The sequence below is a fragment of the Vicugna pacos genome, chromosome 14 (assembly GCF_048564905.1).
Source record: "Vicugna pacos chromosome 14, VicPac4, whole genome shotgun sequence".
Taxonomy (NCBI): domain Eukaryota; kingdom Metazoa; phylum Chordata; class Mammalia; order Artiodactyla; family Camelidae; genus Vicugna; species Vicugna pacos.
Genome location: NC_133000.1, coordinates 1,281,349 through 1,306,977, shown reverse-complemented (window position 1 = coordinate 1,306,977; position 25,629 = coordinate 1,281,349). Strand labels below are relative to the sequence as shown.

General features: G+C 42.8%; 1 protein-coding gene across 1 annotated transcript in view; it reads left to right on the top strand.

The window, feature by feature from the left end:
* MICU2 (mitochondrial calcium uptake 2) overlaps positions 1–25,629 on the top strand; it is a 69,782-nt gene that overhangs the window by 5,097 nt on the left and 39,056 nt on the right. Inside the window, exon 2 of the mRNA XM_072975994.1 lies at positions 15,224–15,368. Within this exon, the coding sequence (XP_072832095.1) occupies positions 15,224–15,368 (145 nt within the window). The remainder of the gene's footprint in view (positions 1–15,223; positions 15,369–25,629) is intronic.

Here is a 25,629-nt window from a genome sequence, read left to right as displayed (position 1 = left end):
TGTGGTAACTTGGAAAGTGGTTTTGCAAGTGTCCTTAGATGTAGAACTCCTTTTCTGTTGCACATCAGTGAATGTTTTAAAAGCTCAAATAATGTGATTAAGGAGACGGAGCTGTTTTAATTTGCCCTAAGAGCCCTAAACAATTTGTAAAATTAAACTGGCATCGCTTTCTTTCATTTCAATTTGTCTGACTATATTTGTGGTCATTATTTTTGAGAAAGAGGGGAAAGGACATGACTAGGACATTAGCAAGCATAAAGCTAGAATATAGTGCAGTCTGCTTGGAGTGGAGTGTGCTTGTGTGCAGTGTATTAGGTTTAATGACAGTACATTTAATATTGGAATGCCAAGGGCAATGAACTTGATAGCAACATACAGAAGTTTAATAACTGTGAAACACTGTAAGCCTATTGAAGGCTAAAGCTTTCTTGCAACAGTAAAGCAAGAATGCAAAGAAGTTTTTATACTTTATTGCCTCAGGTGAAAATGTCTGTAGGAACAGATAAGTGATGACAAAGCTTTGATGTTAATAAAGCCAAATGGAAGTCAAGAATCAAAGTGTGTAAATGGCCAGATTATGAAAAGAAAGATGACAAAGTTGTACCCTGTAATTAGATGTAATTTGTGCTTTTGGCATAGCTATTTGTCCTGCATGAATGAGAGGCTGTCTTACTTCTTCCCTGTGTGATGGGACAGCATTTATATACTCTACCGTAAATCTGTGGAGGTGCTTTCCAGCGGGTAGGGGTGGGGAGCCAAGAAAGGAAGAAAAACAAATTTTAATATAAAAGTAGAAGCATTTTTTAATCTGTCCTTTTGCAATTTTATTTATTTAGCTGAACCCAAGTTAAAAATGACCATTTCCTCTTACTCTATAAAGCATATGTTCTGGTAGATAATGTACTCAGACTAATGCTTTTATTACTGTGAATTTTGGAATTTTATGAATTATAAAGTGCATAAACATATCCTAAGCCACCAATAGTGGCAGTATATGAGTTCAAAAGTTACAGTTTAAAAAGTGGTAAATATTTTGTAAAGTAAACCATAGCAAATATAGTCTCTTAATAACCTGCTCTCCATAAAACAGATAAATAAATTTCAGATAAGTAAATAGCTTCAGTATAGAAATGATACTTAATGAGTCCCATCGTCAAGCACAGCTTGGTCTATAGAGAAGATTTTCTTTGAGGTCTGTGAAAGTCCCATGCGTGTGTGGCATGTGGAATAAAAGCTGTGATTACTGCTCATTAAGACATGCGGCCTTATAAAACCTCCCATTCGTCCACGTGTGTGTGGTATGATGTGTGTGTTATGTGCCAGCAACTCTATAGCTTGAGCATTTCCTATTACACACTGCAGTTCAGGCGTCTCCTTCCTCAGTCCTCATCACTGAGCTGATGTGCCCTGGAAATGCAGACCATTTTTAAAATTAGATGAAACCAACCTTAAATAGGAAGTACAATGTTTTTTTACAAATTGTTCTAGATACTCCAAAGCAAAATATGATTGGCTTAGTGTATCTGCTGTTTGGGAGAGCCAAGTCATTTTCCTCATTTGCTGGTATACACAATGAGAAGATTATTCATTTAACAAATTATAAATGGGTTGGTTTCTATGTCTTTGAGTCTGTGCAGTGTATCAATACCAAGAGATTAAATCACACTATTAAGTGTTCTAAAGACAAAATCTTTTTCAATTTTAATTTAGTCATAATTGACCTATTAAGAGCAGCTCAGTTTAGAAGCAGATCCCTAGTAGGGCTTCTGCCTCTGTTCAGACCCACAGCCCTGGGGAGTTCTGGAGCACCTGCAGTCGTGCAGGCCAGCAGGCAGGCCAGGAGCCTGCACAGGCGGCATGCACAGCTCTGCGCGCATGGCTTCCGCGGGTGCTTAGAGCTGTGGCTGCAAAGGAAGAGCAGCGAACACTGAGCACGTCCGAACGGCTCGGCTCCTCTGACTGCGGTCCTGCTTGCGCTGACATGTGCTGTGAAAGGCTTCTCTCCTCTGGTGGTTCTCGCCCTCAGACTCACCGAGTAGAATACTTGGGTGTGGAGCGCGGGAAGAGTCATTATAAGGGGACATCGCGACTTACCCAGGAAACTGTCGCCATATGTAGAGGACCGTCAGTCTTCTCCTGGGAGCTAGAGGCACACTTTTCTTTTTAAAAGCTAATACTAACCATGTTTTATTTGTAATTAAAGCTTGACTTAATTTATTTAATACTGCAACTGTTTTGTGTTTAAATTAGGACTTGGTATTTTATTAGTACTGCCGTTGGGCAGTAATTAAATCCATCTTAAATTGCAGTCTTGAAAACATTGCTTCTTGAAACACTAAAGAAATGCTATTCATAAAATAATAAGTAAAATGGTTATTGAAATTTCTTGAGTACATCAGGAAGGGAGTCCCAGTGGTTGGCTGTGTCTTAATTCTGAAAGATTACTTATGGTGACTTCTTTTCTTATTAAAATATGTATATATTATAAAAAATTTAGGAAAAAAGACAAAAACATGTAAAAACCTTCTTTCCTCTACCATGACTTGAAAAGACTAGTCACTGTTAAAGTTTTGGTTGCTGTATCTTGAGTGGGAAGGTTTTTATTAAAATGCGTTTAAAACTTTGCAAGGCAAGACGAAGGTATTAACAATGATTGTTCTTTCACGTCATAGAAACAGAAACACAGCTGATGGCTCTGAAGTCAAGAGAGGCTCCACAGAGGGTCCGTGCAGCCGAGGCGGGCTGTCTGCCTGTGGGGCCCGCGCTGTCTTCCTGCCCCGCGGTCTGCTCTCACCCGCCTTCCGCCTCAGTGTGTCCCTGGGGACAGCCGTGGGTCTCGGGCCTCGTGTGCCCACTGCTTCCCCGTGCGGAGCAGCGCCTGGTTTGGGGAGGCGGCCGGCGTGGCTCTAGCCAGCGGCAGTGAAAGGGTCCAGTGATACAAGGACCAGAACTGTGCAGATATACATGTAAGATTTTATGAAGCCCAAGCTTCTCTTCAGATTTTTTACACAGCAGTGATGTCCTCTAGTACTTTCTTTACTCCGGCTACATAGAGTTGTGTATTTTTTATCTTAATTAATCTGCTTTAGCTGGTAGAAAATGTAAGACATTTTTAAAGGGCTTGGAATTAATAATTTTCTCATTTTATGCTTCCTCCTATTGAGAAAACTTTTTTTTTTCTTTTTAATTTTGAGGGGTGGGGCGGAGGGTGTAGATCAGCAGTGAAGTGCACGGCCCCCAGTACTGCCATTTAAATAAATAAAGAAGCCTAATTATCTCTTCCTACTGCCACAAAAAGAGAGAGAGAGAGAAGAAAAGGAAGGGAAGGGAAAAGAAAAGAAAGATTTTTTTAAAAAACTCTGCGGGGTGTGGGGAGCAAAAAAAAAAAAAAAGCAAGAGACCTCTGCAGCCATATGTTAAAAATGGATTGTCTCATATTCATCTCAGTTATTTAAAGTTAATTAACTGTATATCCTGTTCTAATATGAACAGTACTTACAGTTGGACCTTTTTTTATTACTGTATTTTGCTGTATTGTCACTCAAGTTTGCTGATTCATCTTTGTCATTTATTCTTAATCTTTGAACACCAGGATGCAAGCCTGTGTGATGTGGGGTTAAGAGCTTCTGCTCTGAACTTTTAGGTTACATTCCATGTCCCTTCAAGGTTCTTAATATTCATTCTTCTTTACATTATGAAACATTTCGAGTGTTACACCTAAAATCGTTTCACGTTCACTGTTTTGATCCCGTCACTGCGTTGCTCTTAGCTTTTGGCTGACACCTACCCCCAAATCAGACAGTTTACAATATTTACTTTTGCTTTATGATATTTACTCTTCCTTTTACCCCTGCTTCACTTCTGTTCTGACTGTCCGTGCCCTTTCCTAGCCCAGTGTGCCTTCCACGAGCCCCAGTGTACTAGCCTGTCCCGCTCCAGCTTTATGAATGTGCAGGTGCCCCCGTTACCGTGACCCTCTCCCGTACGACTCCGCGATCCATGGTCCGCGAGCGCCTCTGAGGCCTGTTCTCCTTATCCCCAGCACGCAAGCCAGGCGGGTATTCAAGTCCTCAGAGCGTACCTATGATTTCATGCTAATATTTGTAATAGTGATAATAATATAACATATATGAAGTCTTTTATTTTAAGTTAAAAGAGTATCTGAGCAATAGCCATAAGTATTTGGAAACTAATTTTACACTAAACAAAGTGACAAAGTTCATCCAAGTCTTTAAGTATTCAGAGTGACTCTTTGGGATTCCACTAGCAATTCAGGTTTGGAGATTTGAGTTGCCTGAATCATTGTGGAACTTCAGGCTCTATTTTAGCCCAGAAAAAAATCTGTTCCTTCTTTTCCCTGCTCTCTTCCCAAGATTTTACTAGGATTATTCTCTTGACTATAAAGAAGACAGGAGTAAGTTAGCCACCAAATAAACTAACCGGGTGCATGTTAAAAGAAAAATCTTTATCTTGACCCCAGAGAATTTCAGAATCTTCTGTGAGAAGCAAAACCAGTGAAAATGCGTAGTGTCTAAGTTGTCACACTCATACTGTAAGGGTAGGCACGGAGGGAGCTAGCCTGTTGGGTGCAGGCCTCACTGTTGCCTGGGCATATGCTGGCGTCCTGCTGGCGTCCTGCTGACTTAGTATGTGAGTCACGGGCACAGCTTTATCCTCTTCCCATTGCTTGAAGGCTGACATGTAGACACTCAGGTATCCTCATCTGACGCCAGCTGCTCTTACAAAGGCGAAGACGGTGGTGGAGGAGTGGAGTGGAAGTGGTAAAGGGGAAGGTCTCTTCAGCTTATTTATTTAGCAGTTGAGTACTTTAGTTGTGCTTGGAGCTACCTTAAAGCAAACAAACAAAAACAGTCTGTTCAGCTTTTCAGTCATTATACAGAAATTCTATTGTGAAGTCTTTTTAAATCTTCACTGTTACAGACTCTCCAGAAATTACAAAATGAGAGCATGAATATCTCATCAAGAAATATGTCCAAAGTATCAGGTAAAGCAAAAAGCGAGACTTTGGCAAATCCTTGCCAGGTCTTAAATACTCTGTTATATGTTGTTACTTCACAGATACAAAGCAGAGCTTTGCTTAAGCGATGAATTAATTTGCCAAAATAGATCATTGTATCTGTGCATGACTTTTTTGTATCATGAAGTCTATGTATTATTTTATTTACTAGTGATTTAATTTATAAACATGAACAGAAATATGAACGGCATGCATCGCAGGGCCTTTTTTGTTAAAGCAGTCACTTGACCTGTTTTGCTGACACTTGGTAAAATGTTCAGCTCATCCCCTGTTCATTTCCTATAAGGACATTTAATTAAAACTTTGTCTTAGACATACTGTGTTACGTTATGTCAGGGAACTCCAAACTGAAGCTGAAAAAAATCCATTACAGCCTAAACCAAACATGGTATAAGGCCTGAAACTGATCAGATCTTTCAGATTTCCAGACGGGAAGTGAGCAGCAGCTGGTGCAGCCCAGTTTCAGAGTGTCTGAGATTCCATGACTTCTGCAGCGGGCAAGCAGTACGGCCCAATGCCTTGGGTACAGTTAGCGCTGCCACCACCTGTCGTGGCTTTACCTCTGCTCTTCTTAGGGGGACTTCTCTAATCTGAAGTGGTGAGCAGCGTGCAGTAATTTGTGGCTGTAGTCAAAGGAGACAGGCCTTTATTTCTCTTCGTGGGCAGCATACACAGGCGCAGTCGTGCATGGCAGAGCGCGTACCTGGCTATCCAAAGATATTTTAATAAGTCATGAATAAGGTTTAATATGCACAAAACCCTTTGCATATTGGTTCAAAGACAGATCTGTTTTTAAATTGTTATCTTTAATATTACAGTTTGAGTTTGGAATTGGTTCCCATTCTCAAAGATTCATTCATTCCTGATACACTTTTTTTAACTATTACCAATATTAACCATGTGTTAGGCACTGGGATACAGAGAAAAGATACATTCTGTCCTTGAGGAAGTCATCGTAGGGGCAGCAGTTCCAGCGCAGAGTCGTCAGGGCTTTGAGAAGCATCTGCTGAGTTCTGTATGCTTACACCAGAGGACACCTAACCCGAAGTGGGTGCCCGGGGGGCACTCAGAGGCGGAGACTACCAGAAACCTTAACAAACAAGTTAGCCAAGTGAAAAAGGAGCCAAGAAGCAACTAACTGTGTTACATGCTTTGTGAGGTTTCTTCATTCCAGTCCAAAGCAGCAAGTGGCTATTCGATCTGTCTTCAGGAAAGATGCACAGGAAAGGTGTATCAAAGCTCTTCAAGGGCAGCCAGGTGAAGACTGGAGCCCAGACGCACCACAGACCTGTCATTTCCAGGAAAGGCGCGTCAGCCGTGACCAACACTATGGCTGACGTTTTATTAAATTAGTACAGTATTTGTTTTCTACAAAGACCAATTCATAAAAATAATAGTATCAATGGAATTTTAAAATAGAAATGTAATTTTTGTTTTTAATAAGAAATTGCAAAGCTGCCCCTTCGTTCAAGCTTTCATTATTTTCTCATTTACCTGAAAGTTTTCAGAAACTTTGTTCTATTTTTGTTTTGGATAAAATTTCTGTTTGCATGCAAATAGCATGTTGCTGTTTGGTTTTTTCTTTTAACTAATTCCAGTCTTTGTCCAAACTCTGTGGGACTGACGGGGCCTGGTGGCCAAGAGGCAGACTGCCCTCTTGTTCAGCCACAAGCTTTGAAAAGCCGTCCTCACCAGGGTCTTCCTGTAAGTGAGGGACAGTCTTGCTGGGAGCAGGGGGCAGGGAAGCCAGAGTGGGTCACACAGAAGGTGGGGGCTGGGGGGAGCAGTGCAGAATACTGTGTGGATGAGTCCGCTCCTTTCTAGAATGGAAGCCCACGCTGTAAAATACAGCTCTGGCCCGCAGCTGTTCCCCAGAAGGGACAGGAGGGAGGCTGGCCTGAGGGAGCCCCTAACCCATCCCCTCCACGCTCCATCCTGTGTGCGAGGTCGGATACCGTGTCCTAAGTGTGGCTAACCCTGGCGGAGCCTCTGTTCCTGACCCAGCCCTTTGATAGCAGCCTTTCCCCAGGCTTTCTAGAAGTTCTCCATTCTGAGGAGACCTTTTTGCATGGGTGTATAAGGTTCCTGCAATTAGATCATAGCTTATATCACAAAAGGTTCCCTGTTGTGCTCGCTGTACCTCTCAGCTGCCCAAAAAACAGCACGGTCCAGATAAAGTTACTGATACCAGACCTGTTGGTAGTTTTCTGTTTAAATTTAATTATATAAGAATGAAAAATACCAGTCTGGTGCGTCTCTCTTCTCCTCCTCCTCCCTCTCTCCCTCTCTCCCTCTCTCTTTTTAGTTCGTCCTGCTATAGAGTAAATCCTTGTTGTTCATCTGTTTTATACATTGCAGTGTGTATCTGTTCATTCCGAACTCCCAATTTATCCCCCCCTTCTCCTTTGGTAACCGTAAGTTTGTTTTCTGTGTCTGTGAGTCTGTTTCTGTTTTGTAAACGAGTTGGCTTGTATCATTTTTTAGATTCCACGTATAAGTGATACCAGATAATATTTGTCTTCCTCTGCCTGGCTTGCTTCACTTGGAATGACAATCTCCAGGTCCATCCACGTTGCTGCAGATGGCATTATTTCATTCTTTGTATGTCTGAGTGGTGTTCCGCTGTATGTGTAAAGCACAGCTTCTTTATCCAGCCCGCTGTCGATGGACACTGGGTTGCTCCCGTGTCCTGGCTGTTGTGAAGAGTGCTGCTGTGAACACCAGGGTGTGTGTGTACCTCTCATTCTAAAAGGAAAGAAGTGAGAATGTCAGGGTTGATAAATAACATTGGAGACATAACTATCAGAGGTAGAAATTTGTCATCGTGGGGCCTTCTCGTTTGCTGAATTCCGGGTGCTCCTCTTCCTGCTTCTGCTTGGCACGTCCCACCTCTGTTACCGGCCCCCCCAGCACAAGAGCGCCTGTCTGGGTGTCAGTCCATCTGTGTGCGGCGCGTGGTTGCAGGAGACACGCCGTGGTTATTCAGTGAGTTGATGCTGAATGGTGGGGGAAGCAGTCTCAGCTGTGGTTACCTCTGTGTAGGGAAATGAGCTAAAGCAACTCAGTCGTTTCTCAAGAAAAGCACTGCTCAGTTGTGAGTGCGGTGAGTGATGCTGACGAAGCTTCAGGAAGGTGTTGAGATCTCGGTTAAGGCTCTAGTCTTTTTTCTTAATCATGTGAAACCTAGTTTACACTTCTTGTTTAGAGCATAAGCAAAAATGTATGTAGTTGTAATTTACCTCGTGAGCGGTGATTATGGGGGAAGGGGAAACGAGTGTTCTGCTCAGCGGTCGCATCAGGACAGGGAAGCAGTTACCGGGAGAGAAGACACTCCTTTCTTGACTCCTCAGCGTCCCGCTCAGTGGCCGCTCTTCTTCAAACAGATGGCTGTGGCACTATGGTATTTTTTTAAATTAATATATGTAAACATATGCCACTTGACTTCTCTGAGAAAATCCAGTCTCTGGAAGGAAGTCTGGACCAGGCCATCACCGGATCAGACGATCTTCAGAAGCCACAGGAATGGTTCCAGAGCTCCCAGGTTTCCTGGGGATGGCTTTTGTCTCCTCAATAACCCTCTGTCACTTTGTACAGTTCAGCATGAGGCACAGCATAGGCAGGAACGTTTCTAATTTAGTCGGGTAGCATTTTGTTTCATGTACAGTAAAATCTCCATGATTCCAAACAAAATGGAAACATTCTAATGACTGAAAATTTCCAGTTATAAAGTTTTCTTTCAGAAAGAAAACCTGTTCTTTAATTACACCACAGAAAGTTCAAAGACAACAAAACAATTACATTTTATCCAGATTGTTACAAATTCCAAAATAAAGACCCCAAATGCATAGGTCTTGCTGCATTTTGCCTAATGGGATGTGTGTACGTTGGACATATTGGACACGTTGTAGAGGACCTTTTCTTTCCCACTTTATTCCTGAGAAATGTAGAGACCAAAGAATGTTCAACAAAGAGCAGAGAACTTTTTCCAATTTGTCACTTCGTGGATAAAAAGTAGAGACAGGATGGTGAAGCACCTGTTGTTCAAAGGCAATAAACTAGTGAAATGTTTTAACAGAAGTCATCAGCTTTCCAAGATCTCTTTTATCCAGTTCACATCACTCATTGCTCTTAATTCCTTTGTCACATTTTTTACTGCATTACGAGTAATCCTTGGAAGCCATGGAGTATTTTACGTGTAATCAGAACCATGTGCACGGGTCTCACGTGCCGAGTGCAGCCCCAGCCCCAGCACTCCTCTGCCCTCCTTCCCTGCAGTCAGAGCTCCAGGGGTTGAGAAGCACTCCGGCTGGGAGGCAGAACTCAGCCCACCCCCACCGCGTTCCACCCACCAAGACTGAGCTCGGCCCAGCCGGTGGTGGGGGTGGTTTAGGACAGCAGACCTCCGCGGCCCTTCTGATCTCCGGGACCACGTGCCCTCTGTCACCCTGGTCCTCCTCCTCCTCCAAGGGGCTGCCCCTGATGTTTGTGTGTGTGGTGCGTCAGCCAGCAGTGTCGGCTTGAAGTAGCTTCTGAAATCCCATTCAGATGAAGGGCAGGATTGGAACCGCTTCGCCCTTCCTGCTGGAATAGCTCTCCTGAGCCTCAGCAAATGAGGTGGGGTCAAGGAGGGCAGAAAATTCTCTCCAGCCTTTCAAGTCGAATAGCTTGGCCAAGCTGCCCCCCTTACACTGCTTTGATTTCCTCATGGAACATGCAGAGGTGATGTGTCTTTAAATAATCTTAGAAGTAAATCATGCCTAATCCTTCAGTGCCGCACTTTCTTACATTAATGTCTCTGAGAACAGCTTTTAAGAGGGTGGATCCAGCAGTTAGGGCATCATTTAACCTTATTTATTTTGTAACATCTCCTTTATTTAGGTTTCCTGAAAGAACTAAAGCTGGTCAGTCTCCCCAGAGGCCCTCTAGGACTGCTCAGACCTGAGAGCCGCCTCGCCCAGGGCCACGGCGGCCGAGCAGGGCGGTCGGTCTCCGGGTTTCAGTGGCGCTCCCCCTCTGGGCTTGCTCTTCCCCCTCCTGGCACTCAGCAGGTTTCACTGTGCATGTCCTTCTCCCTAAACACTCTTCTCTGTGCTCCTCTGTGTGGTTTTTCCCCTCTCACGAATTTGTATGTTTCTGCAGCGTTGACTCCGGTCTTCGCTGCTTCGTGAGGTTTGTGCTTTTGTTGGTGTTCGTCTCCCGTCCTCTGCGTAGCTCTGCCGGCTGCCCTTCACCTGTTTGTCGTCCTGCGTCTTGCCTTTGCTCTCCGACGTGTTAAAGCCCATCGCATTGTGTTTTCTGTGGTTGTTTTTCTGCTTTCTTTCAGTATTTGGTTTTCATTGTTGTTTCCTGTTGCTTCATTTTTCCACAGAATCTGTACAGGCCCATCAGGTTTTAAAGAGATGTTCTAGCCAGATATGTTATTTGCCAAGAACGGTGTGAATATATAACCTTGACCCCTTTCTGTCTTGGACGGAGCCCCCTGTCCTCAGCAGCTGGAGAGCAGGGCGTTAACAGTGTATCCCTGTATCAGTGGTTCCGCTGCCCGAGGGACTGGAGCGGGAGCCGGCCGGCTCTGGGGTCGGGAGCGTGTCTCTGTCCGAGATCTGCTCCGGCGTTCCGCCTCTGCCCATTTGGGGTTTTTCCCACCCGCGGCGATGGCCTTTGGGTTCACTCTTCCCCTATTTGGGGTGCCTGCCTCCCTAGAGAGATGCCCTGGTACAGAGTTGCTAGGTTTTCGGTCAGTGTGGTCAGTATTTCCCTCTGCTCAAGCGCACGCTGACTTGCTGGTGCTGGTCCTTCCCCTGGCAGCATGCGGGAGGAGAGGCGAGCGCGGGGCCTGTGGCGGCCAGTGAGGGGCAGGAGCCACAGCGGGGCACGACCGCGCAGCCCCTGGTGTCTAGGTACCTGCGCACCTGGAGGACTCCCGTCCCTGGTGCGCTCCGCTGCCATGCGTGCGCGGGACCGCCGTAGGAGATCCCCTGGGAGCGGTGCTGCTCACGGGCAGGGTGCCACGCCCACTGCCAGACGCAGCTCCCTCATCTGCAAAGTCTTCCAGGACCTCCTCGTCGTTTTCTTTCCTCGTTGCTGTCTTACACTTGGATCCAGATGATCTGTGTCTTTCTACAAGTAAGAAGTGGAGGTTCAGAGCTGGCTTCAGCATGGCTGGGCTTACTTTCTGCTTTCGGTTCTGGTCTCTGTCAGATTATGGGCGGGAGGCTTTAAGAAAATGTACTCAGTGCTTTCTCATTAGTTTGTGGTGGTGATTTTTTTTAATGACCCTTTGATTTTACTAAGAGTGAAGTCTCAGGAATTTACGTCATACCTTTTTTCTTAGCATGGAGAAAGGACCGTCCCAGATTTTATTTCCAAATGGATTATTACATAGACTGAGAGTAAAAACCAAAAGTCAAAGGAAAAAAGGTATACTTGGGTTTTGTAGCGATATATAAAAATAAAGTAAATACATTTTTTATATTTATATATGTGTATATATGTGTGTATGCATATGTGTGTATATGCGTGTATGTGATATGTGTATATGTATGTATGTGTATATGTATATGTGTATATATACACACATATAAAATATACATGAAACCTGGAGGTTCCGGCTCCCTTCAGTGCTGAGATTCTCACCGTAGCCTTGAAACAGTCCTTGGAGCCAAAGAGGTTTTTAGACATGAATAGAAACGTTTATACTGAAATTTATACCCTAAATAAATTGCTTACAATTATGGTTTGCCTTACGACACCTTTTATCTTTGAAAGGGATTGATTTAGCCCCGGGAGACAACAGTCACATCCCTTGACATCCTGAAACCCCGCAAGCTGTGTGCAGCGTCCTGAGTGGTTGGTATAGATGCTTTTCCTGTAGGTGACGTTTCGCTATATAATGACTAAGAATACACTAGTGGAAGGTTCTTTTAAACATCTGTGTTAACAGTGTTGGAAAGATGAAAAGACTGGCATCCTATGGTTTATTTGACATGTAATAGTATTCATGACAAGCCCAAACTCTGTCTACGTGTATTTTTCTTGAAGACATTCTGCTTTCACTCCCAGCTCTCGTCATTTTCAGTCGACGTGGACATAGCCCTGGCATGGCTACGTAGCACACCTTCTACAGAACACTTTGGGTGTGTGTAGTAAATTAGGGAGTGATGCTGAATTTACACAGCATCAGTGGAGTGTGAGTTGTGCTGTGTAAGTGAATCTTGCAGACAACTAAAATTACCCTCGTGAGCAATCCAACATCTTTTTTATGCAAGATTTACATTAAAAACAGTTAAACTACATTACATATTCTCCTATGCTTTTGACAGAACATTCCCTGCATAATTAGCAGTGCCCCCGTGCCTGAAGGCCGATACCAGCGTAAATAGACCTAGAGCCCGTTTACTGGTTGTGGTAACGCTGATTGATCCAGACTGGTGTGGCCAGGTCTGTTTAATGTTTCTCTCCCATCTCACTGTGAGGCTGTTGAATCTCCCTTCTGCCATTTGTATACTTGACTTCGGCCTTTAAAATGTAATAGTTTCATATGCTGGCATTTTGAAACTGAAAAACCAACTTTATTGGATTGATGCATTGATGAAGAGTCAGTGCTGAATCATGGCATGAGATCAACCCAGGAAAGGGGGCTTCAGTTTCACCTTCTCTACTTTTTCTTGTGCATCCTGGAGAGGATATTTAACCAAAATTGGAAGAGATGAGAAGCAGCCCAGTCACACGGTGATGGCCTACTGTGGATCACGTGCCCCTCTGGCAACACAGCCGTCACCTGGATTTGGATGACGTGGTGATCAGCATGTTAAGATGGTGCCTTTCAGAATAATTGACCCCTCTCAAGACTCTGCAGAAAGACTTGTGCAAGTTATAGACACATACAGGCATATAAAATATGGTTACCATGAGACAGAGGAATTTTTAGGGTCTAAATCTCCCAGAAGTAAAAACAGGATTTCTTTAAGAATAGTTTTCATGTCTTGTCATGAGAGAGTGGGAGCTTTGCGTTTTTACTTCCGGGTCATTTTCACCATAGGTTGGGACCAAGGAAGAGTCAGACTGCCATGGGGCAGAGGACGGGAAAACCAAGAGGGATGTGCAGCAGCGAGCCAGCTTGTCATGAGACCGTTGGAGGAGGAGGAGGAGGAGGAGGAGGAGGAGGAGGAACCGGTCCCTTTTAGTTGGCTGAAGTTTGGAAAGGAGAATTTGTTCGTATAAAAAGAATTAAGTTGTTGGTAAAAGGTACTTTTTTAACTAGTCATGAACAACTTAGATGTTAGTATAAAAGAGCCAACAGTTGTTTAAAGATTTGGAAATACATATACTGTATTTCTATGTAGAGTATTTACTTTTTAAAATATCTTAATAGACTATATAGTAACATTAGTATAGTCAATACAAACACTCTCTAAACTAACAATGTGTATGTTCGTGTTCAGCTTCCTTAGTTCTTCAGGACACTGTCTTGTCCTTCCTGTCTCGTATCTGGCTTTGCCAGTGCTTCCCACTGGGAAGACTCTTACTGCCTCCCCTTCCCTGTCCCATCTGTACACTTCCTGTAAATTCACCACCAAAACAAGTACCAGTCCGTTCCAGGAGGACTTAGTGTTCGTCTTGTTTACCAGGGTTTTCCTACAGATACGCACTTACCAACTTGGTAATACAGCAGATGATAGTGTATCGGCCTCGTGTATGGTATATTCAGAAAATACTAATGAAAATCAATTTTCTGATTACTAGGATAAGAGTATGGATTCATATAATTAAAACAGGCCCCTTGAGTTATTTTTATAATAGTAATTTAAGGGGAAAGAGAAGGAAAGACATGAATAGGCAAGTTCTAGAGATGGTAGTGACACAGTCATTGCAGTGTTAGTGAGTGTTCGGGTCTGTCCAGTACTCAGGTAGGCTCTGCACGGAACACGAAAGGGGTACAAAACTCGCTGCTCGAGAAAACCAGCTGTCAACCTGGTGAGAGAAAATTAGTACTAGTTAGATACTGAGGTCCTCTATAAAGGAGCTGTTGACGGCTTTGAATTTGGGGAGGTTTAAACAACTAAAATTCATGTTTTCCCCCATTTCGGTCTTGGTCAGCATTCACTGAAGAACACTTGCCTGTCTGCGTGAGAAGGAAGTGATGTGTCCAGGGCGAGTGTTGTGGTCCAAGTTGGAGCATTGCCCTAAGGAGAGCAGTCCAGAGTGAGAGTGCTACCTCCTGTGTCAGGATTACTGTTTTGACCTTGGTGTCTGTGTTAACTGGCATGTCATCTTCCTCCAGTCTGCCTCGGACACAGCGCTCAACCCCGGGGACGAGGATGGCGTGGTAGCTAAGAGGGAAACGCTTCGAGTCGGACACAGCTTACTGCACAGCTTTCCTGTCTGCTGTGTGTCTGCCGTTCAGTTAGTGTGAGGATGAACTAAGTACTCCCTGGAAAGCACCTGATGGGTGCAGTGTGTAAAGTAAGCGCTCAGTGAAAGGTCAGCAATAAAGATTTCAGTACTGTCTCTGTCAGCACTGGGGTCCAACCTGTGTCCCGCTGCCCGGGACACAGGTGCTGACACTGACAGTGTTTTACCCATTCTTGTTCTTCTGCACTTTCCACCCATGATATTCGTAGATTTCCAACAGCAGAGCTGTTTTTCGGGCAGGGAATATTTTATCTTTGCGAAAGCACAGCCTTACATGATCTGTTGCCTTCCTCGCCCTCTGGTCTGATCTCCTGCCACACCTTACCCCTTGCTGAGGGTGCTCCTCCTCCAGAGAGCCCCAGGGCCCGCGAGGTGGCCCTCGCTTAGTCTCCATAAAGGTCGCCTCTTTGGAGAGGCTTTCCTTGTCTGTTCTATCTAAACCGTTACTTCTCACCACTTTCTTATCCTGCTCTATAGCTCTTCGTGGCACTTCTTGCTGTCTTACATTGTTCTATGCATGTATTCGTTAATCATCGTGCTCCTGCTGGGGAGTGCGAGTTCCCTCCGATCAGCCCCGTTCACTGTGCATCCTCAGTGCCTTCACACTCAGAACAGGCCGTCAGTAAATATTTGTTCCAGAAACGATTTAAAAGTTTGGAGGTCGTTAGACCTAAACACTAAAATTACTCTTTAAAGATTACTCTAGAAGTAGCTAAGTTGGGGAATAATACTGAGAAAACGATCTTAAATTGCAATTTCTTTTTCTTCTAGAAAAATGTTGACTATGGAGAGACGATGGGGAAGTCGTCCCTTCGTAAACAGCGCTTCCTGCAGTTTGCGTCCCTGGAGCATGAAGGAGAGTGTTACATGACACCACGAGACTTCCTCTTTTCGGTCATGTTTGAGCACATCGAACGTAAGTTTTTTTTCTGTTTTTTTTTTAAGTTAAGGAAATCAAATGTTAGGACTGAAAAACCTCTTTTCATAATTGGTAACAGCTTTCCTTCGTTTTAATTATCATCATTCTTTGTGTCATGCGTTTACTTAATTATTTAGATTTTTCATCCTTTACAACACTAGTTAAAGTTTTATTTACTTATCTGTTGATGCATTTATGTAAGAAATAGTTGCTTTGTATATTTTCTATACTGCTTTGTTGTTTTTCTAAAGAGAGGGGAAAATAGGTAAGTTTTTAAATGTCACTAAATAAGTTATTAATAAAATAACTAATTGATCCAAGATATTATTTTGAGGGGTATTGAGGTTTTAAATTAGGAGGATCATATAATGGAGGAGTCATGATTCCACTCTTTAAAAAAAAAAAGCTGGAAAAAATAGAAGCAAAACTCCAAAAGCTGTAATTACATAATTTTAGTTCATAAACTCAACTCTCAATTATCCCAAATTGTCAGAGACTCTTAGTTTTATTTATCTAAACTAGTCCCTTTCACTTTGCAGAGAGTAGATATGCCCCATCCTCTGCAGACCTGCTCTGTGGAAAGTTCTTGGCTTCCTGACATCTTTCCGAGTGTGCTGAAGGTGTTGCCCTGTGGATAGCTACCTATGGGATGGGTGAAATGGGCCAGGCCAGGGTGAGCTGTGAGAACAGACTGAATTGAAGAAGACTGAAAAGGTTTAGGAAGGCATTACTAATACTGAGGGATGATGAACAAAAACAAAAGGAGTGATCATGGCATGTCCCAGGGACTTTTAGTTCGCCAGTCATTAGAACCAAAGGATGGCGTTGGAGGGTGGTGAGAGATCAAACTGAAAAACGAGTAAGGGCCAGGTTGTGCAGAGGATTTCAGTGACCCTGTGCAGCCACCAGAGAAATGTGTTTTTGGTGTAGATGAGTGGACTTCATCTTGAACCAAAGAGGGATCAATGAAGGCTTATGAGAAGGAAAATAAGGTGGTGAAAATACGCTTAGATTATTTTGGTACAGCTTCTGTTAATCTAAAACAGTAAAGCAGCCACTTATTTTATTAGCAAAATGGTTTTTTTGGGAGGAGCAAAGAACTGCTATTTGCAACATGCATCAGTAACCAAACCACGTGCAAGTCCAGTCAAGCAAAGGAGGGAAAACTCTTATGGAAGAGAAGGTGAAGTTGAAGGGGCTGTTATAAACAAAAAGCCTGCTGGAGGAAACTGGGAGCTTGAAGTGTAGTAGCTTTTCATTGCTTGAGCTGTTGCCAAGTAGGAGAAAATGTTTCTTCCTCCTGCCGGCAGTAGAACGAGTCGCTTCCTGCTGCAGATGCAGGTGTGTCTCCCTGCTGGGATTGAGGTGGGGTCACGTGTGCACACGGGCTCCCCCTTCTGGCCTGCCGGCTCCATCTCAGTGCGGTCTCCTCTTGCTAATTTTCACTCTTCTTTGGAAGGAAGTGTGGCAGTATATATGAAAAACCTTCAGTTTGTTTCCCTGTTCTGTGCAGTAAGTTTACTCCTAGCAAATTAGTGTAAGTCGATAATTGGAGAGATACAAAAAAATTTTCTTTTAAAAAGTAGTTTAGCCTCTTTAGCATGTAAAGCTTGGACATCATCACTCCTGTCTCAGCAAAAGAGAAGCTGAAAGATTGAACATCAGCAGCTCTTCTTGGATCTGCAAGAGAATTGAGACCACAGGGCACACAGAACTGGGAACTGGAGACAGCAGATACCGAGACGCAGAGTGTACCCAGGAGGAGGCCACCCAGAAACCGCCCGTGCAGCTCACCTCTGGTAGGAATAGCTAATGAGTAGTTGGCCAGGTGCTGGAATCTGAGCATGGACTCCCTTGAGAGAGAAGAATGTGTGAAAGTCCAGCCATGAGGGGCCCCCCCAGGTTCTCGCAGTGAAAATCTGAGCAGAGTCCTCTCCTGCGTCCCCTCAGGGGAGAAGGAAAGTAGCCGTTCTTAAATCCCAGAGCTTTCTGCTCTCCTTCACTGTTAAGGCCTGCGCGGGAAGGAAGCTGTTTTTACCAGAGTCTACCCAGCTCCAGCCCCCTCTAGCCTTCCTGCCTCACTCAAAGGGGAAAAACAAAAACAAAAAACCAAAAGCACGTGTGAAGATGGCAGCCTAGGGACACAGCTCACTGGCAGACTGAGACCGAATCACAGGATCACGGAATGCGCTCACTCCCCCCACACCTCGCCCCACGTCGGCAGTAGGGCTCCCGTGTAACAGGGGGAAAGCTGAGAGAACCGCGCCTCCCAGGCCCTGCTTAAGGAGTCTCTACGGAAACAAAAGCACAGCAGAGGCAACAAAACCAGGACAGCAGAGGAGACGTTGGCCTCTGACCCCTGCAGCTACAGCAGACCTGAACACAGCCTGTTGCCGGCCGGGTGGACACAGAGCCTCACCCTGAAGGCTGTTCATTTCATGCACATTTACCCAGTGCATCATGCCTGCTCTCAACACTGAAATCAAATGTCATGCTAAAAGGCAGAAAGCACAGCCTGAAGAGACAAAGCAAACTCCAGATTGGAGTCAAATACAGCAGAGATTTTAGAATAATCAGACAAGGAATTTTAAATAACCATAAGTAATATACTAAGGACTCTAGTGGAAAACGTCCACAGCACATAACAGTAGCCGGGTAATGTAAGCAGAGGCAGAGAGACTCTTAAAATCAAAAGGAAATGTTAGAAATAAAAAACACTGTAACAGAAATGAAGAATGTCTTTGATGGTCTCATCAGAGTAATGCTCTGGGCAGAGGAAATAGTTATTTTGAAGATTTGTCAATGGAAGCTTCCCAAACTGAAAAGCAAAAAGAAAAAAGACTAGAATAAAACAGAGTATTTTAAAGCTATAAGATAATTCAAAAACTGTAATACGCAAATAATGGCGATACCAGAAGGTGAAGAAAGAACAGAAGAAATATTTGAAGTATTAACAGCTGAGAATTTTCTAAAATTATTAACAAACACCAAACCATAGATTCAGGAATCTCACAGAATACCAAGCAGGATGAATACAAAAAAAAATCTACACCTTAGTGTATTATATTCAAACCAGAGAAAAATCAAAGACAAAGAGAAAAATCTTGAAAGAAGCTAGAGGGGACAAGAAAAACCTTAACCTATCAAGAAACAAGAAGAAGAATTACATTATATTTCTCTTCAGAAGTCATGTGAGCAAGAAGAGAGTAGAGCAAAATACTTTAAATTTTGAAAGAAAAAGCCACCACCTAGAATTCTGTATCCGGTGAAACTGTCCTTCAGAAGTGAAGGAGAAATAATGAATTTCTCAGACAAAGAAAAACTGAGGAAATTTGTTACCAGTAGACCAGCTTTACAAGAAATGTGAAGTTCTTCTGAGAGAAGGAAAATAATTTAGGTCAAAAAGTCAGATCTACATGAAAGTAAGAGAATTAAAAATGGATTAGATGAAGAGAAAAGAAAATAATTTTCTTTCACTTTAAAGAAACACCTATTCAAGAAAATCTGCTAAAATTGGATAATTTTTATTAATTCTGTGGTATTTGGACAAAGCCCGATCCCTCTTTCCCCTTCCCAGCTCAGTGAGGCAGAAGCTCCATTCCAGGGACGCAGCCAGGGACGCAGGAGTCCCCTCCCCACAGCTGCCAGTCAGAAGACTTTCTTCCTCGGAGGAACAGGACCCCAGTGCTTCTCATCCTGCTCCCAGCTGCTTGTGCTGAGGCCAAGTTCTGGATGCGTGCAGCGGGGAGGTGGGGGCTGCCTTCTTCCCCTCTGCCCTCACCTGTAGAATGGAGGCTCTGCCTTGAGCTCTGTACCTCTGAGAGTACTGGGGCCCTAATTTCTCTCAGCTATTAAGGTAGTGGTTACACTGAGTGAGGCAAGCCAAGTAGACTTGAGAGCACTGACCCTCACCTAGAGCGAGGGTGTCACCCAGAGCCCTGCTCGCAGCTCTAGCGCCCTGGCTCTGAGACTCTGCCTGGGGGAAGAGTCACGTGGTAAAACAAGTGGCTCCTAATCTCTTCCCAGAGGAACTGGCTTGTTTTCAACAGAGCGTGCACTCGAACATTCAAGCCTAAGGGCGCTCTGAAGAGCAGGCGGAGGTTGTGGTGCAAGGTAACTGGGAGGATACTGAGAGATTCAGTGAAGGAAACTGTACTCGGGCTAGTTTGCCCACGAGAACTGGAAAGACAGCTGGGAGGCGCCCTCCTGCGGTCATAACAAATACCAAACACTTACCGTGAGAACTGTTCCTTCAAGGAACCCAGGTTTGGTTGTATTTTTATCTAGAGCAATTTATGTCCTAGGGCATTCTTGAAAACAAGAAAGCAGTCAACTGCCAGTTCGAGCTTAACACCTTGGTATCATAAGGGAAAGAGACCAGGAGAGCTGCCAAAACTGTCGTCACCCCAGTGACTGTGGGCGTACCCAAAGCTGCTCCGCCCTGGGAAGCAGCATCTGAGGCTTAACATCAGGAGCAGGGGTAATAGTCTTAAGTAAAACAATTTAGCCAGACACTGAACAAATAAAAAAGCAAATAGCAAGCCCTGTGGTGAGGAGGGTACAAGTACCCAGAGTTGCTTCTTATATTATCTACAATGTTCAGTTTCCAAAAACAATGAAACATGCGAAGAAACAGGAAAGTATGACCCCACTGGACAAAAATAGTCAACAGAAACTGCTTGTGATTGCAACCAGATATCAGAATCAGAAAAAGACTTCAAAATAGCAATTATAAATATATTCAAAGAACTAAAGTAAACCATGATTAAAGAACTAAAAGAAAGTGTGACGACAGTGTCACATCAAATAAAGAATATCAACTAAGACGTAGAAATTATTTTAAAACAACCAAATAGAAACTCTGAAATTGAAGGTTACAATAACTGGAATGAAAATTTCACTAGAGGGGCCCAGCAGTAGATTTGAACTGGCAGAAGAAAACATTAGTGAATGTAAAGACAGACTGATAGAGATTATTCAGTCTAAAGAACAGAAGAAAAAGAATGAAGAAAAATGTGAAGTCTCAGAAAAATGTGGGACACCAGTAAGTACACATCAATATATGCATAATGGGAATATTAGAAGGTGAGGAGACAAGGGAACAGAAAAATATTTGTAGAAATAATATCTGAAAATGTCCCAAATGTATTGAAAAACACTAACTTATACATCCACGAAGATGAGCAAACTCCAAGTAAGCTAAACACAAAGAGATCCACTAACAGACATGTCCTAATAAAAATACTGACACTCAAGGAGAAGGTGAAAATCTTAAAAGCAGCAAAATAAAAGAGAGAGAGAGAAAAAGATGACTTGTCACCTACTACAGAGCTTATGATAAGATAACAGCTGACTCAGCAGGAACAGTGACGGCCAGGAGGCAGTGGGATAACATTCTTAAGCTGCTCAGAAAGAAAGCCTGTCAGCCAAGAATTTTATATTCAGTAAAGCTATCTTTCAGAAATGAAGGTGAAACAGACTTCCCCAGATAAACAAAAACTAAGATAATTTGTTGCTAGTAGACCTGTCTTACAAGGAACACAAAAGGAAGCTTTTCAAGGAAAACAAATGACTCCAGACAGTAAATGGAATTCACACAGAGAACACTGGTAAAGGTAATTACATAACTTTAAAGGGTTATATAAAGGCGTGTATTTTTCCTTTTTAACTGATCTTTAAAATAATTACATGTATATAAATATATTTATCACCCTTTATAATGTTAAGATCTCTTCTATTCCTAGTTTATTGGGTGTTTTTACCATGAAAGGTGTTAGATTTTGTCTGATGCTTCTTCTGCATCCATTTAGATGATCATGTGGGTTTTTTCTTTCCTTCTGTTCATGTGGTATATTGCAATGATTAATTTCCATATCTTGAGCCACCCTTGCATTCCAGTGATAAATCCCATTTAGTCATGATGTATGTTTTTAGTGGGCGATTGAATTCTGTTGGCTAGGTTTTGTTTTTGTTTTTGTTTTTTGAGAATTTTTTCACCAATATTAATAAGATAGTGGCCTATAGTAGTTTTCTTTTCTTACAATATTTATGTGTAGCTTTGGTATCAGAGTAATGAGGGTCTCTTAGAGTGAGTTCACACATTTACCTCCTCTTCAATTTTTGGAAGAGTTTGAGGAGGATCAGTGTTAATTCTTTAATGTTTGCTAGAACTCACTAGTGAGGCCTTTGGTCCTGGGCTTGTCTTTGTTGGGAAGTGTTTTTTTTTTAAACATTTTTTTTTATTGAGTTATAGTCATTTTACAATGTTGTGTCAAATTCCAGTGTAGAGCACAATTTTTCAGTCATACATGAACATACATTTATTCATTATCACTTTTTTTTTTTTTGCTGTGAGCTACTATAAGATTTTGTATATATTTCCCTGTGCTATACAATATAATCTTGTTTATCTATTCTACAGTTTGAAATCCCAGTCTGTCCCTTCCCACCCCCCACCCTCTTGGCAACCACAAGTTTATATTCTATGTCTATGAGTCTGTTTCTGTTTTGTATTTATGTTCTTTTTTTTTTTTTTTTAGATTCCACATATGAGCAATCTCATATGGTGTTTTTCTTTCTCTTTCTGGCTTACTTCACTTAGAATGACATTCTCCAGGAACATCCATGTTGCTGCAAATGGCATTATATTGTCAGTTTTTATGGCTGAATGGTATTCCATTGTATAAACATACCACATCTTCTCTATCCAGTCATCTGCCGATGGACATTTAGGCTATTTCCATGTCTTGGCTATTGTAAATTGTGCTGCTATGAACATTGGGGTGCAGGTGTCATCCTGAAGTAGGGTTCCTTCTGGATATATGGCCAGGAGCGGGATTCCTGGGTTATAAATAAGTCTATTCCTAGTCTTTTGAGGAATCTCCATACTGTTTTGCACAGTGGCTGCACCAAACTGCATTCCCATCAGCAGTATAGGAGGGTCCCCTTTTCTCCACATCCTCTCCAGCATTTGTCATTTGTGGACTTTTGAATGATGGCCGTTCTGGCTGGTGTGAGGTGATGCCTCATTGTAGTTTTGATTTGCATTTCTCTGATAATTAGTGATATTGTGCATTTTTCATGTGCCTATTGGCCATTTGTATTTCTTCCTTGGAGAATTGCTTGTTTAGGTCTTCTGCCCAATTTTGGATTGGGTTGTTTGTTTTTTTCTTATTATGTCATGAGCTGCTTATATATTTTGGAGATCAAGCCTTTGTTGGTTTCATCGTTTGCAAAAATTTCCTCCCATTCTGTAGGTTGTTGTGTTGTTTTACTTATGGTTTCCTTTGCTGTGCAGAAGTGCTGGGAAGGTTCTGATTACCAGTTCACCTCCATTCTTGTTTGGGTCTTTTCACACTTTCCATTTCTTCTTGAATTCGTTTGCTGGTTCCCACTTCTTTGTCTGTTTTAGGTAGGTTATCCAACTTGTTGGCATACATGGTGCGTAGTATTCTCTCAGGATCCTTCTTATTTCTGCAGGATCACTCGTAATGTCCCCATATTCATTAATGATTTTAGTAATTTAACTTAAGGCCTCTCTCCTTTTTACAGTCAAACTAGGTAAGTTTTCCAATTTTGTTGATCTTTTCCAAGAACCAACTTTTGATTTCACTGATTTTCTCTGTTGTTATTCCTCCCTCTCTTGTTTATCTCGACTCCAGTCTTTGCTGTCTCTCCCGTATGCTCGCTTTCACTGCAGTCGGCCCTTCCGCTGCCTCTCCAGTGTGTACAGTCAAGCTGCTGATTTGCGATCTTTCTTCTTTTTCAATGTGCACTTACGCAGCAGTAAGTTTCCCTGTTGGTGGTGCTTCTACTATGCACCATAAGCTTCAGTATTGTGGGATTTCATTTCTTTTCTTCTCAAAGTGTTTTCTAATTTCCTTTGTGATTTCTTCTTTGGTCTGTTGGTTATTTAAGAGTATGTTATTTAGTGTCCACATGTTTGTAAATATTATAGTTTTCCTTCTGTTCGTTTATAGTTTCATCCCACTAATAGCAGAAAAAATATTTTGTATGATTTCGGTGTTTAATTTTATTAAGGTTTGGGGTTTCGTTTGGGGGGGGTTGTTTTTGTTTTTTAACTGTCACATAGTCTGTCCCAGAATGTTCCATGTACACTTGAGAAGAATGTGCATCCTGCTGTTCTCGGGTGAAGAGTTCTGCGTGTTTGCTGGTCTCACTGATTTGCAGTGTTGCTCACGCTCTCTAGTTCCTTCCTGATCCTCTGTGTGGCGGTTCTGTCCTTTGTTGAAAATGGAGTATTGAAGTCTGTTCCTGTAGAACTGGGTCTTTTTCCCTTCAGTTCTGTCAGTTAGGCAAGTTTTAAAAAATTATGCAGAGGGTGAGATCCTCTCTCTTCCCCTGATAATATATGTGTATAAATAAAATAAATCTGCAAGGATATTGGCCAAATTGTTAGTAATTCACTCTTTTGGAAGTCATGGCTTTTATATTTCCCTTTGGTTCTGATGGTTTTCTAACTCATCTGAAACATTTATTATTTGTACAAAAAAGAAAAAGTAAAAATACTTCTTAAAGAAATCTGCATTTTCAAGGTGAGTGAAACAGGAAGAACCCATTACAGAGATTTTTAAAATAAAATAAGACCATTGACCGAGGGTGAGAGAGCAGTATTGTGGGAGTCAGGAAGTGTTTGGTCAGTCATGTAGGTGTCCAGAAAGGTCCAATAGGGTGGTAACTGGGGAGAGAATGTGGATTTGGTCGTTAGCATGGGTCATTAGGACCTTTGGCAGATCAGTGTCAAGAGAGTGGTGGGCAGGTAAAGAGAGAATTAGAAAGAAATGCAAATGGCAGGTATAGATTGCTTTTCCTAAACCTTCATTCTAAAAGGTGCAAAACGGAGAGGAGGATGTTATGAAGGAAAACAAAGGGTAATGAAAGCATTTTTTAGAAAGACTTCATAGCCAAACAGTTCTTGATATCAGAAATGTCTGTGCTGTGTCCTACAGTGAAATGTACTCTAATTTTTTCATTTTAGGGTTGCAAGTGGAGGTTGTAAAAACTCAGCAGTCTCAAAATACTAATGTCTCATATACTTATAAATAATGTGTGTTAGTGACTGTTTTCTCTTTACCTAACTCAGTGATTCACTCCTCTGACTTTCTCTCATTGGACATGTGTATTTTCTTCCTCGTGTGACATCAGCTATTCACTCTTGTGCTCAGCGTCATCAAAGAATTTCCCCCATTTTATGTTCTTTCAGTCGAATCTAAGTTTTGCTTCGCTCTGCCTTGTTGTAGCCATAGGCCCAAGCTGTCCTAATGAAGTTCAGAGTTTACATGGCTTTTTCTCTGCTTCATTGTTGTTTTTATGCAGCTCTTGAGTCGACCAATTTAGGTTCTTATAATGTTTCCACTGTGTTATTCATTGGAATGCAATTAAACTCTATCAGAAAGCATTTAGCGAAATCAAGACTTGAGTAATTCTGAAGGCTGAATAATAGTCCTTTATGCATATGATGTGCTTCACCTCCACTTGTCATCGCGGGCAGGAGGAAGAAGAATGTTGGTTGCATTCCTGCGGATCATGATGAACAGCAAAACGGGGGAAGACAGAGCCAGCGCAGTGACCCGTGATCTTCACGTATAAACAGAAAGAGAGAAAACAGTCTGAGATTTATTAGCTCCTAAACTCACTTCTGCCTGGTATTTATCTTTCTGGACTTCTGCAGATAATGTACTTTATTAATAGTAATCGATGGGGCTTGCTTAAGCCATGTCCCCAGGCCTCTTTCCAGCGTGCTGGCTGCCTGTTCGCCTTTGTTATCTGCCAGGTTTGGAGGAGAGCGGGGTCGTCCTTGGGCTCCTACTGCACACGCCAAAAACCTCAAAAATGCACTCCTTTGAGAATTAGGTTATCTAGCCGAAACACCAATGTCCCTCATTTAAGTTCTTTTCCATTGATTTCCAAGTTTTGGTGCTAGTTTTTACTAAATTGCGTTAGCCTTACAGCTCCTTAGTTCTCAGCTGTAGTGACCTTCATTCTCACCGCTCACCTCCCAAGCCCGTCACCAGTGCAGCGTCCCACGCTCTGGTAGCAGCCTGTCTCCCCACCTTTCCTGTCCCCTCTCACTCGGCGCACCTGTTCTTGACCTCGTGAGCCTCCGCTCTCTGGCATTCCGTTCCTCCCAGGCTCTCGACCCCCCGGACCTCCTGCGCTCCCTGTGGTGCATGGTTTGTCACTTTGTCACTCTTTCAGAATTGCTTTCCGATGTCATCCCCTTTGTCTTTTGGAACCT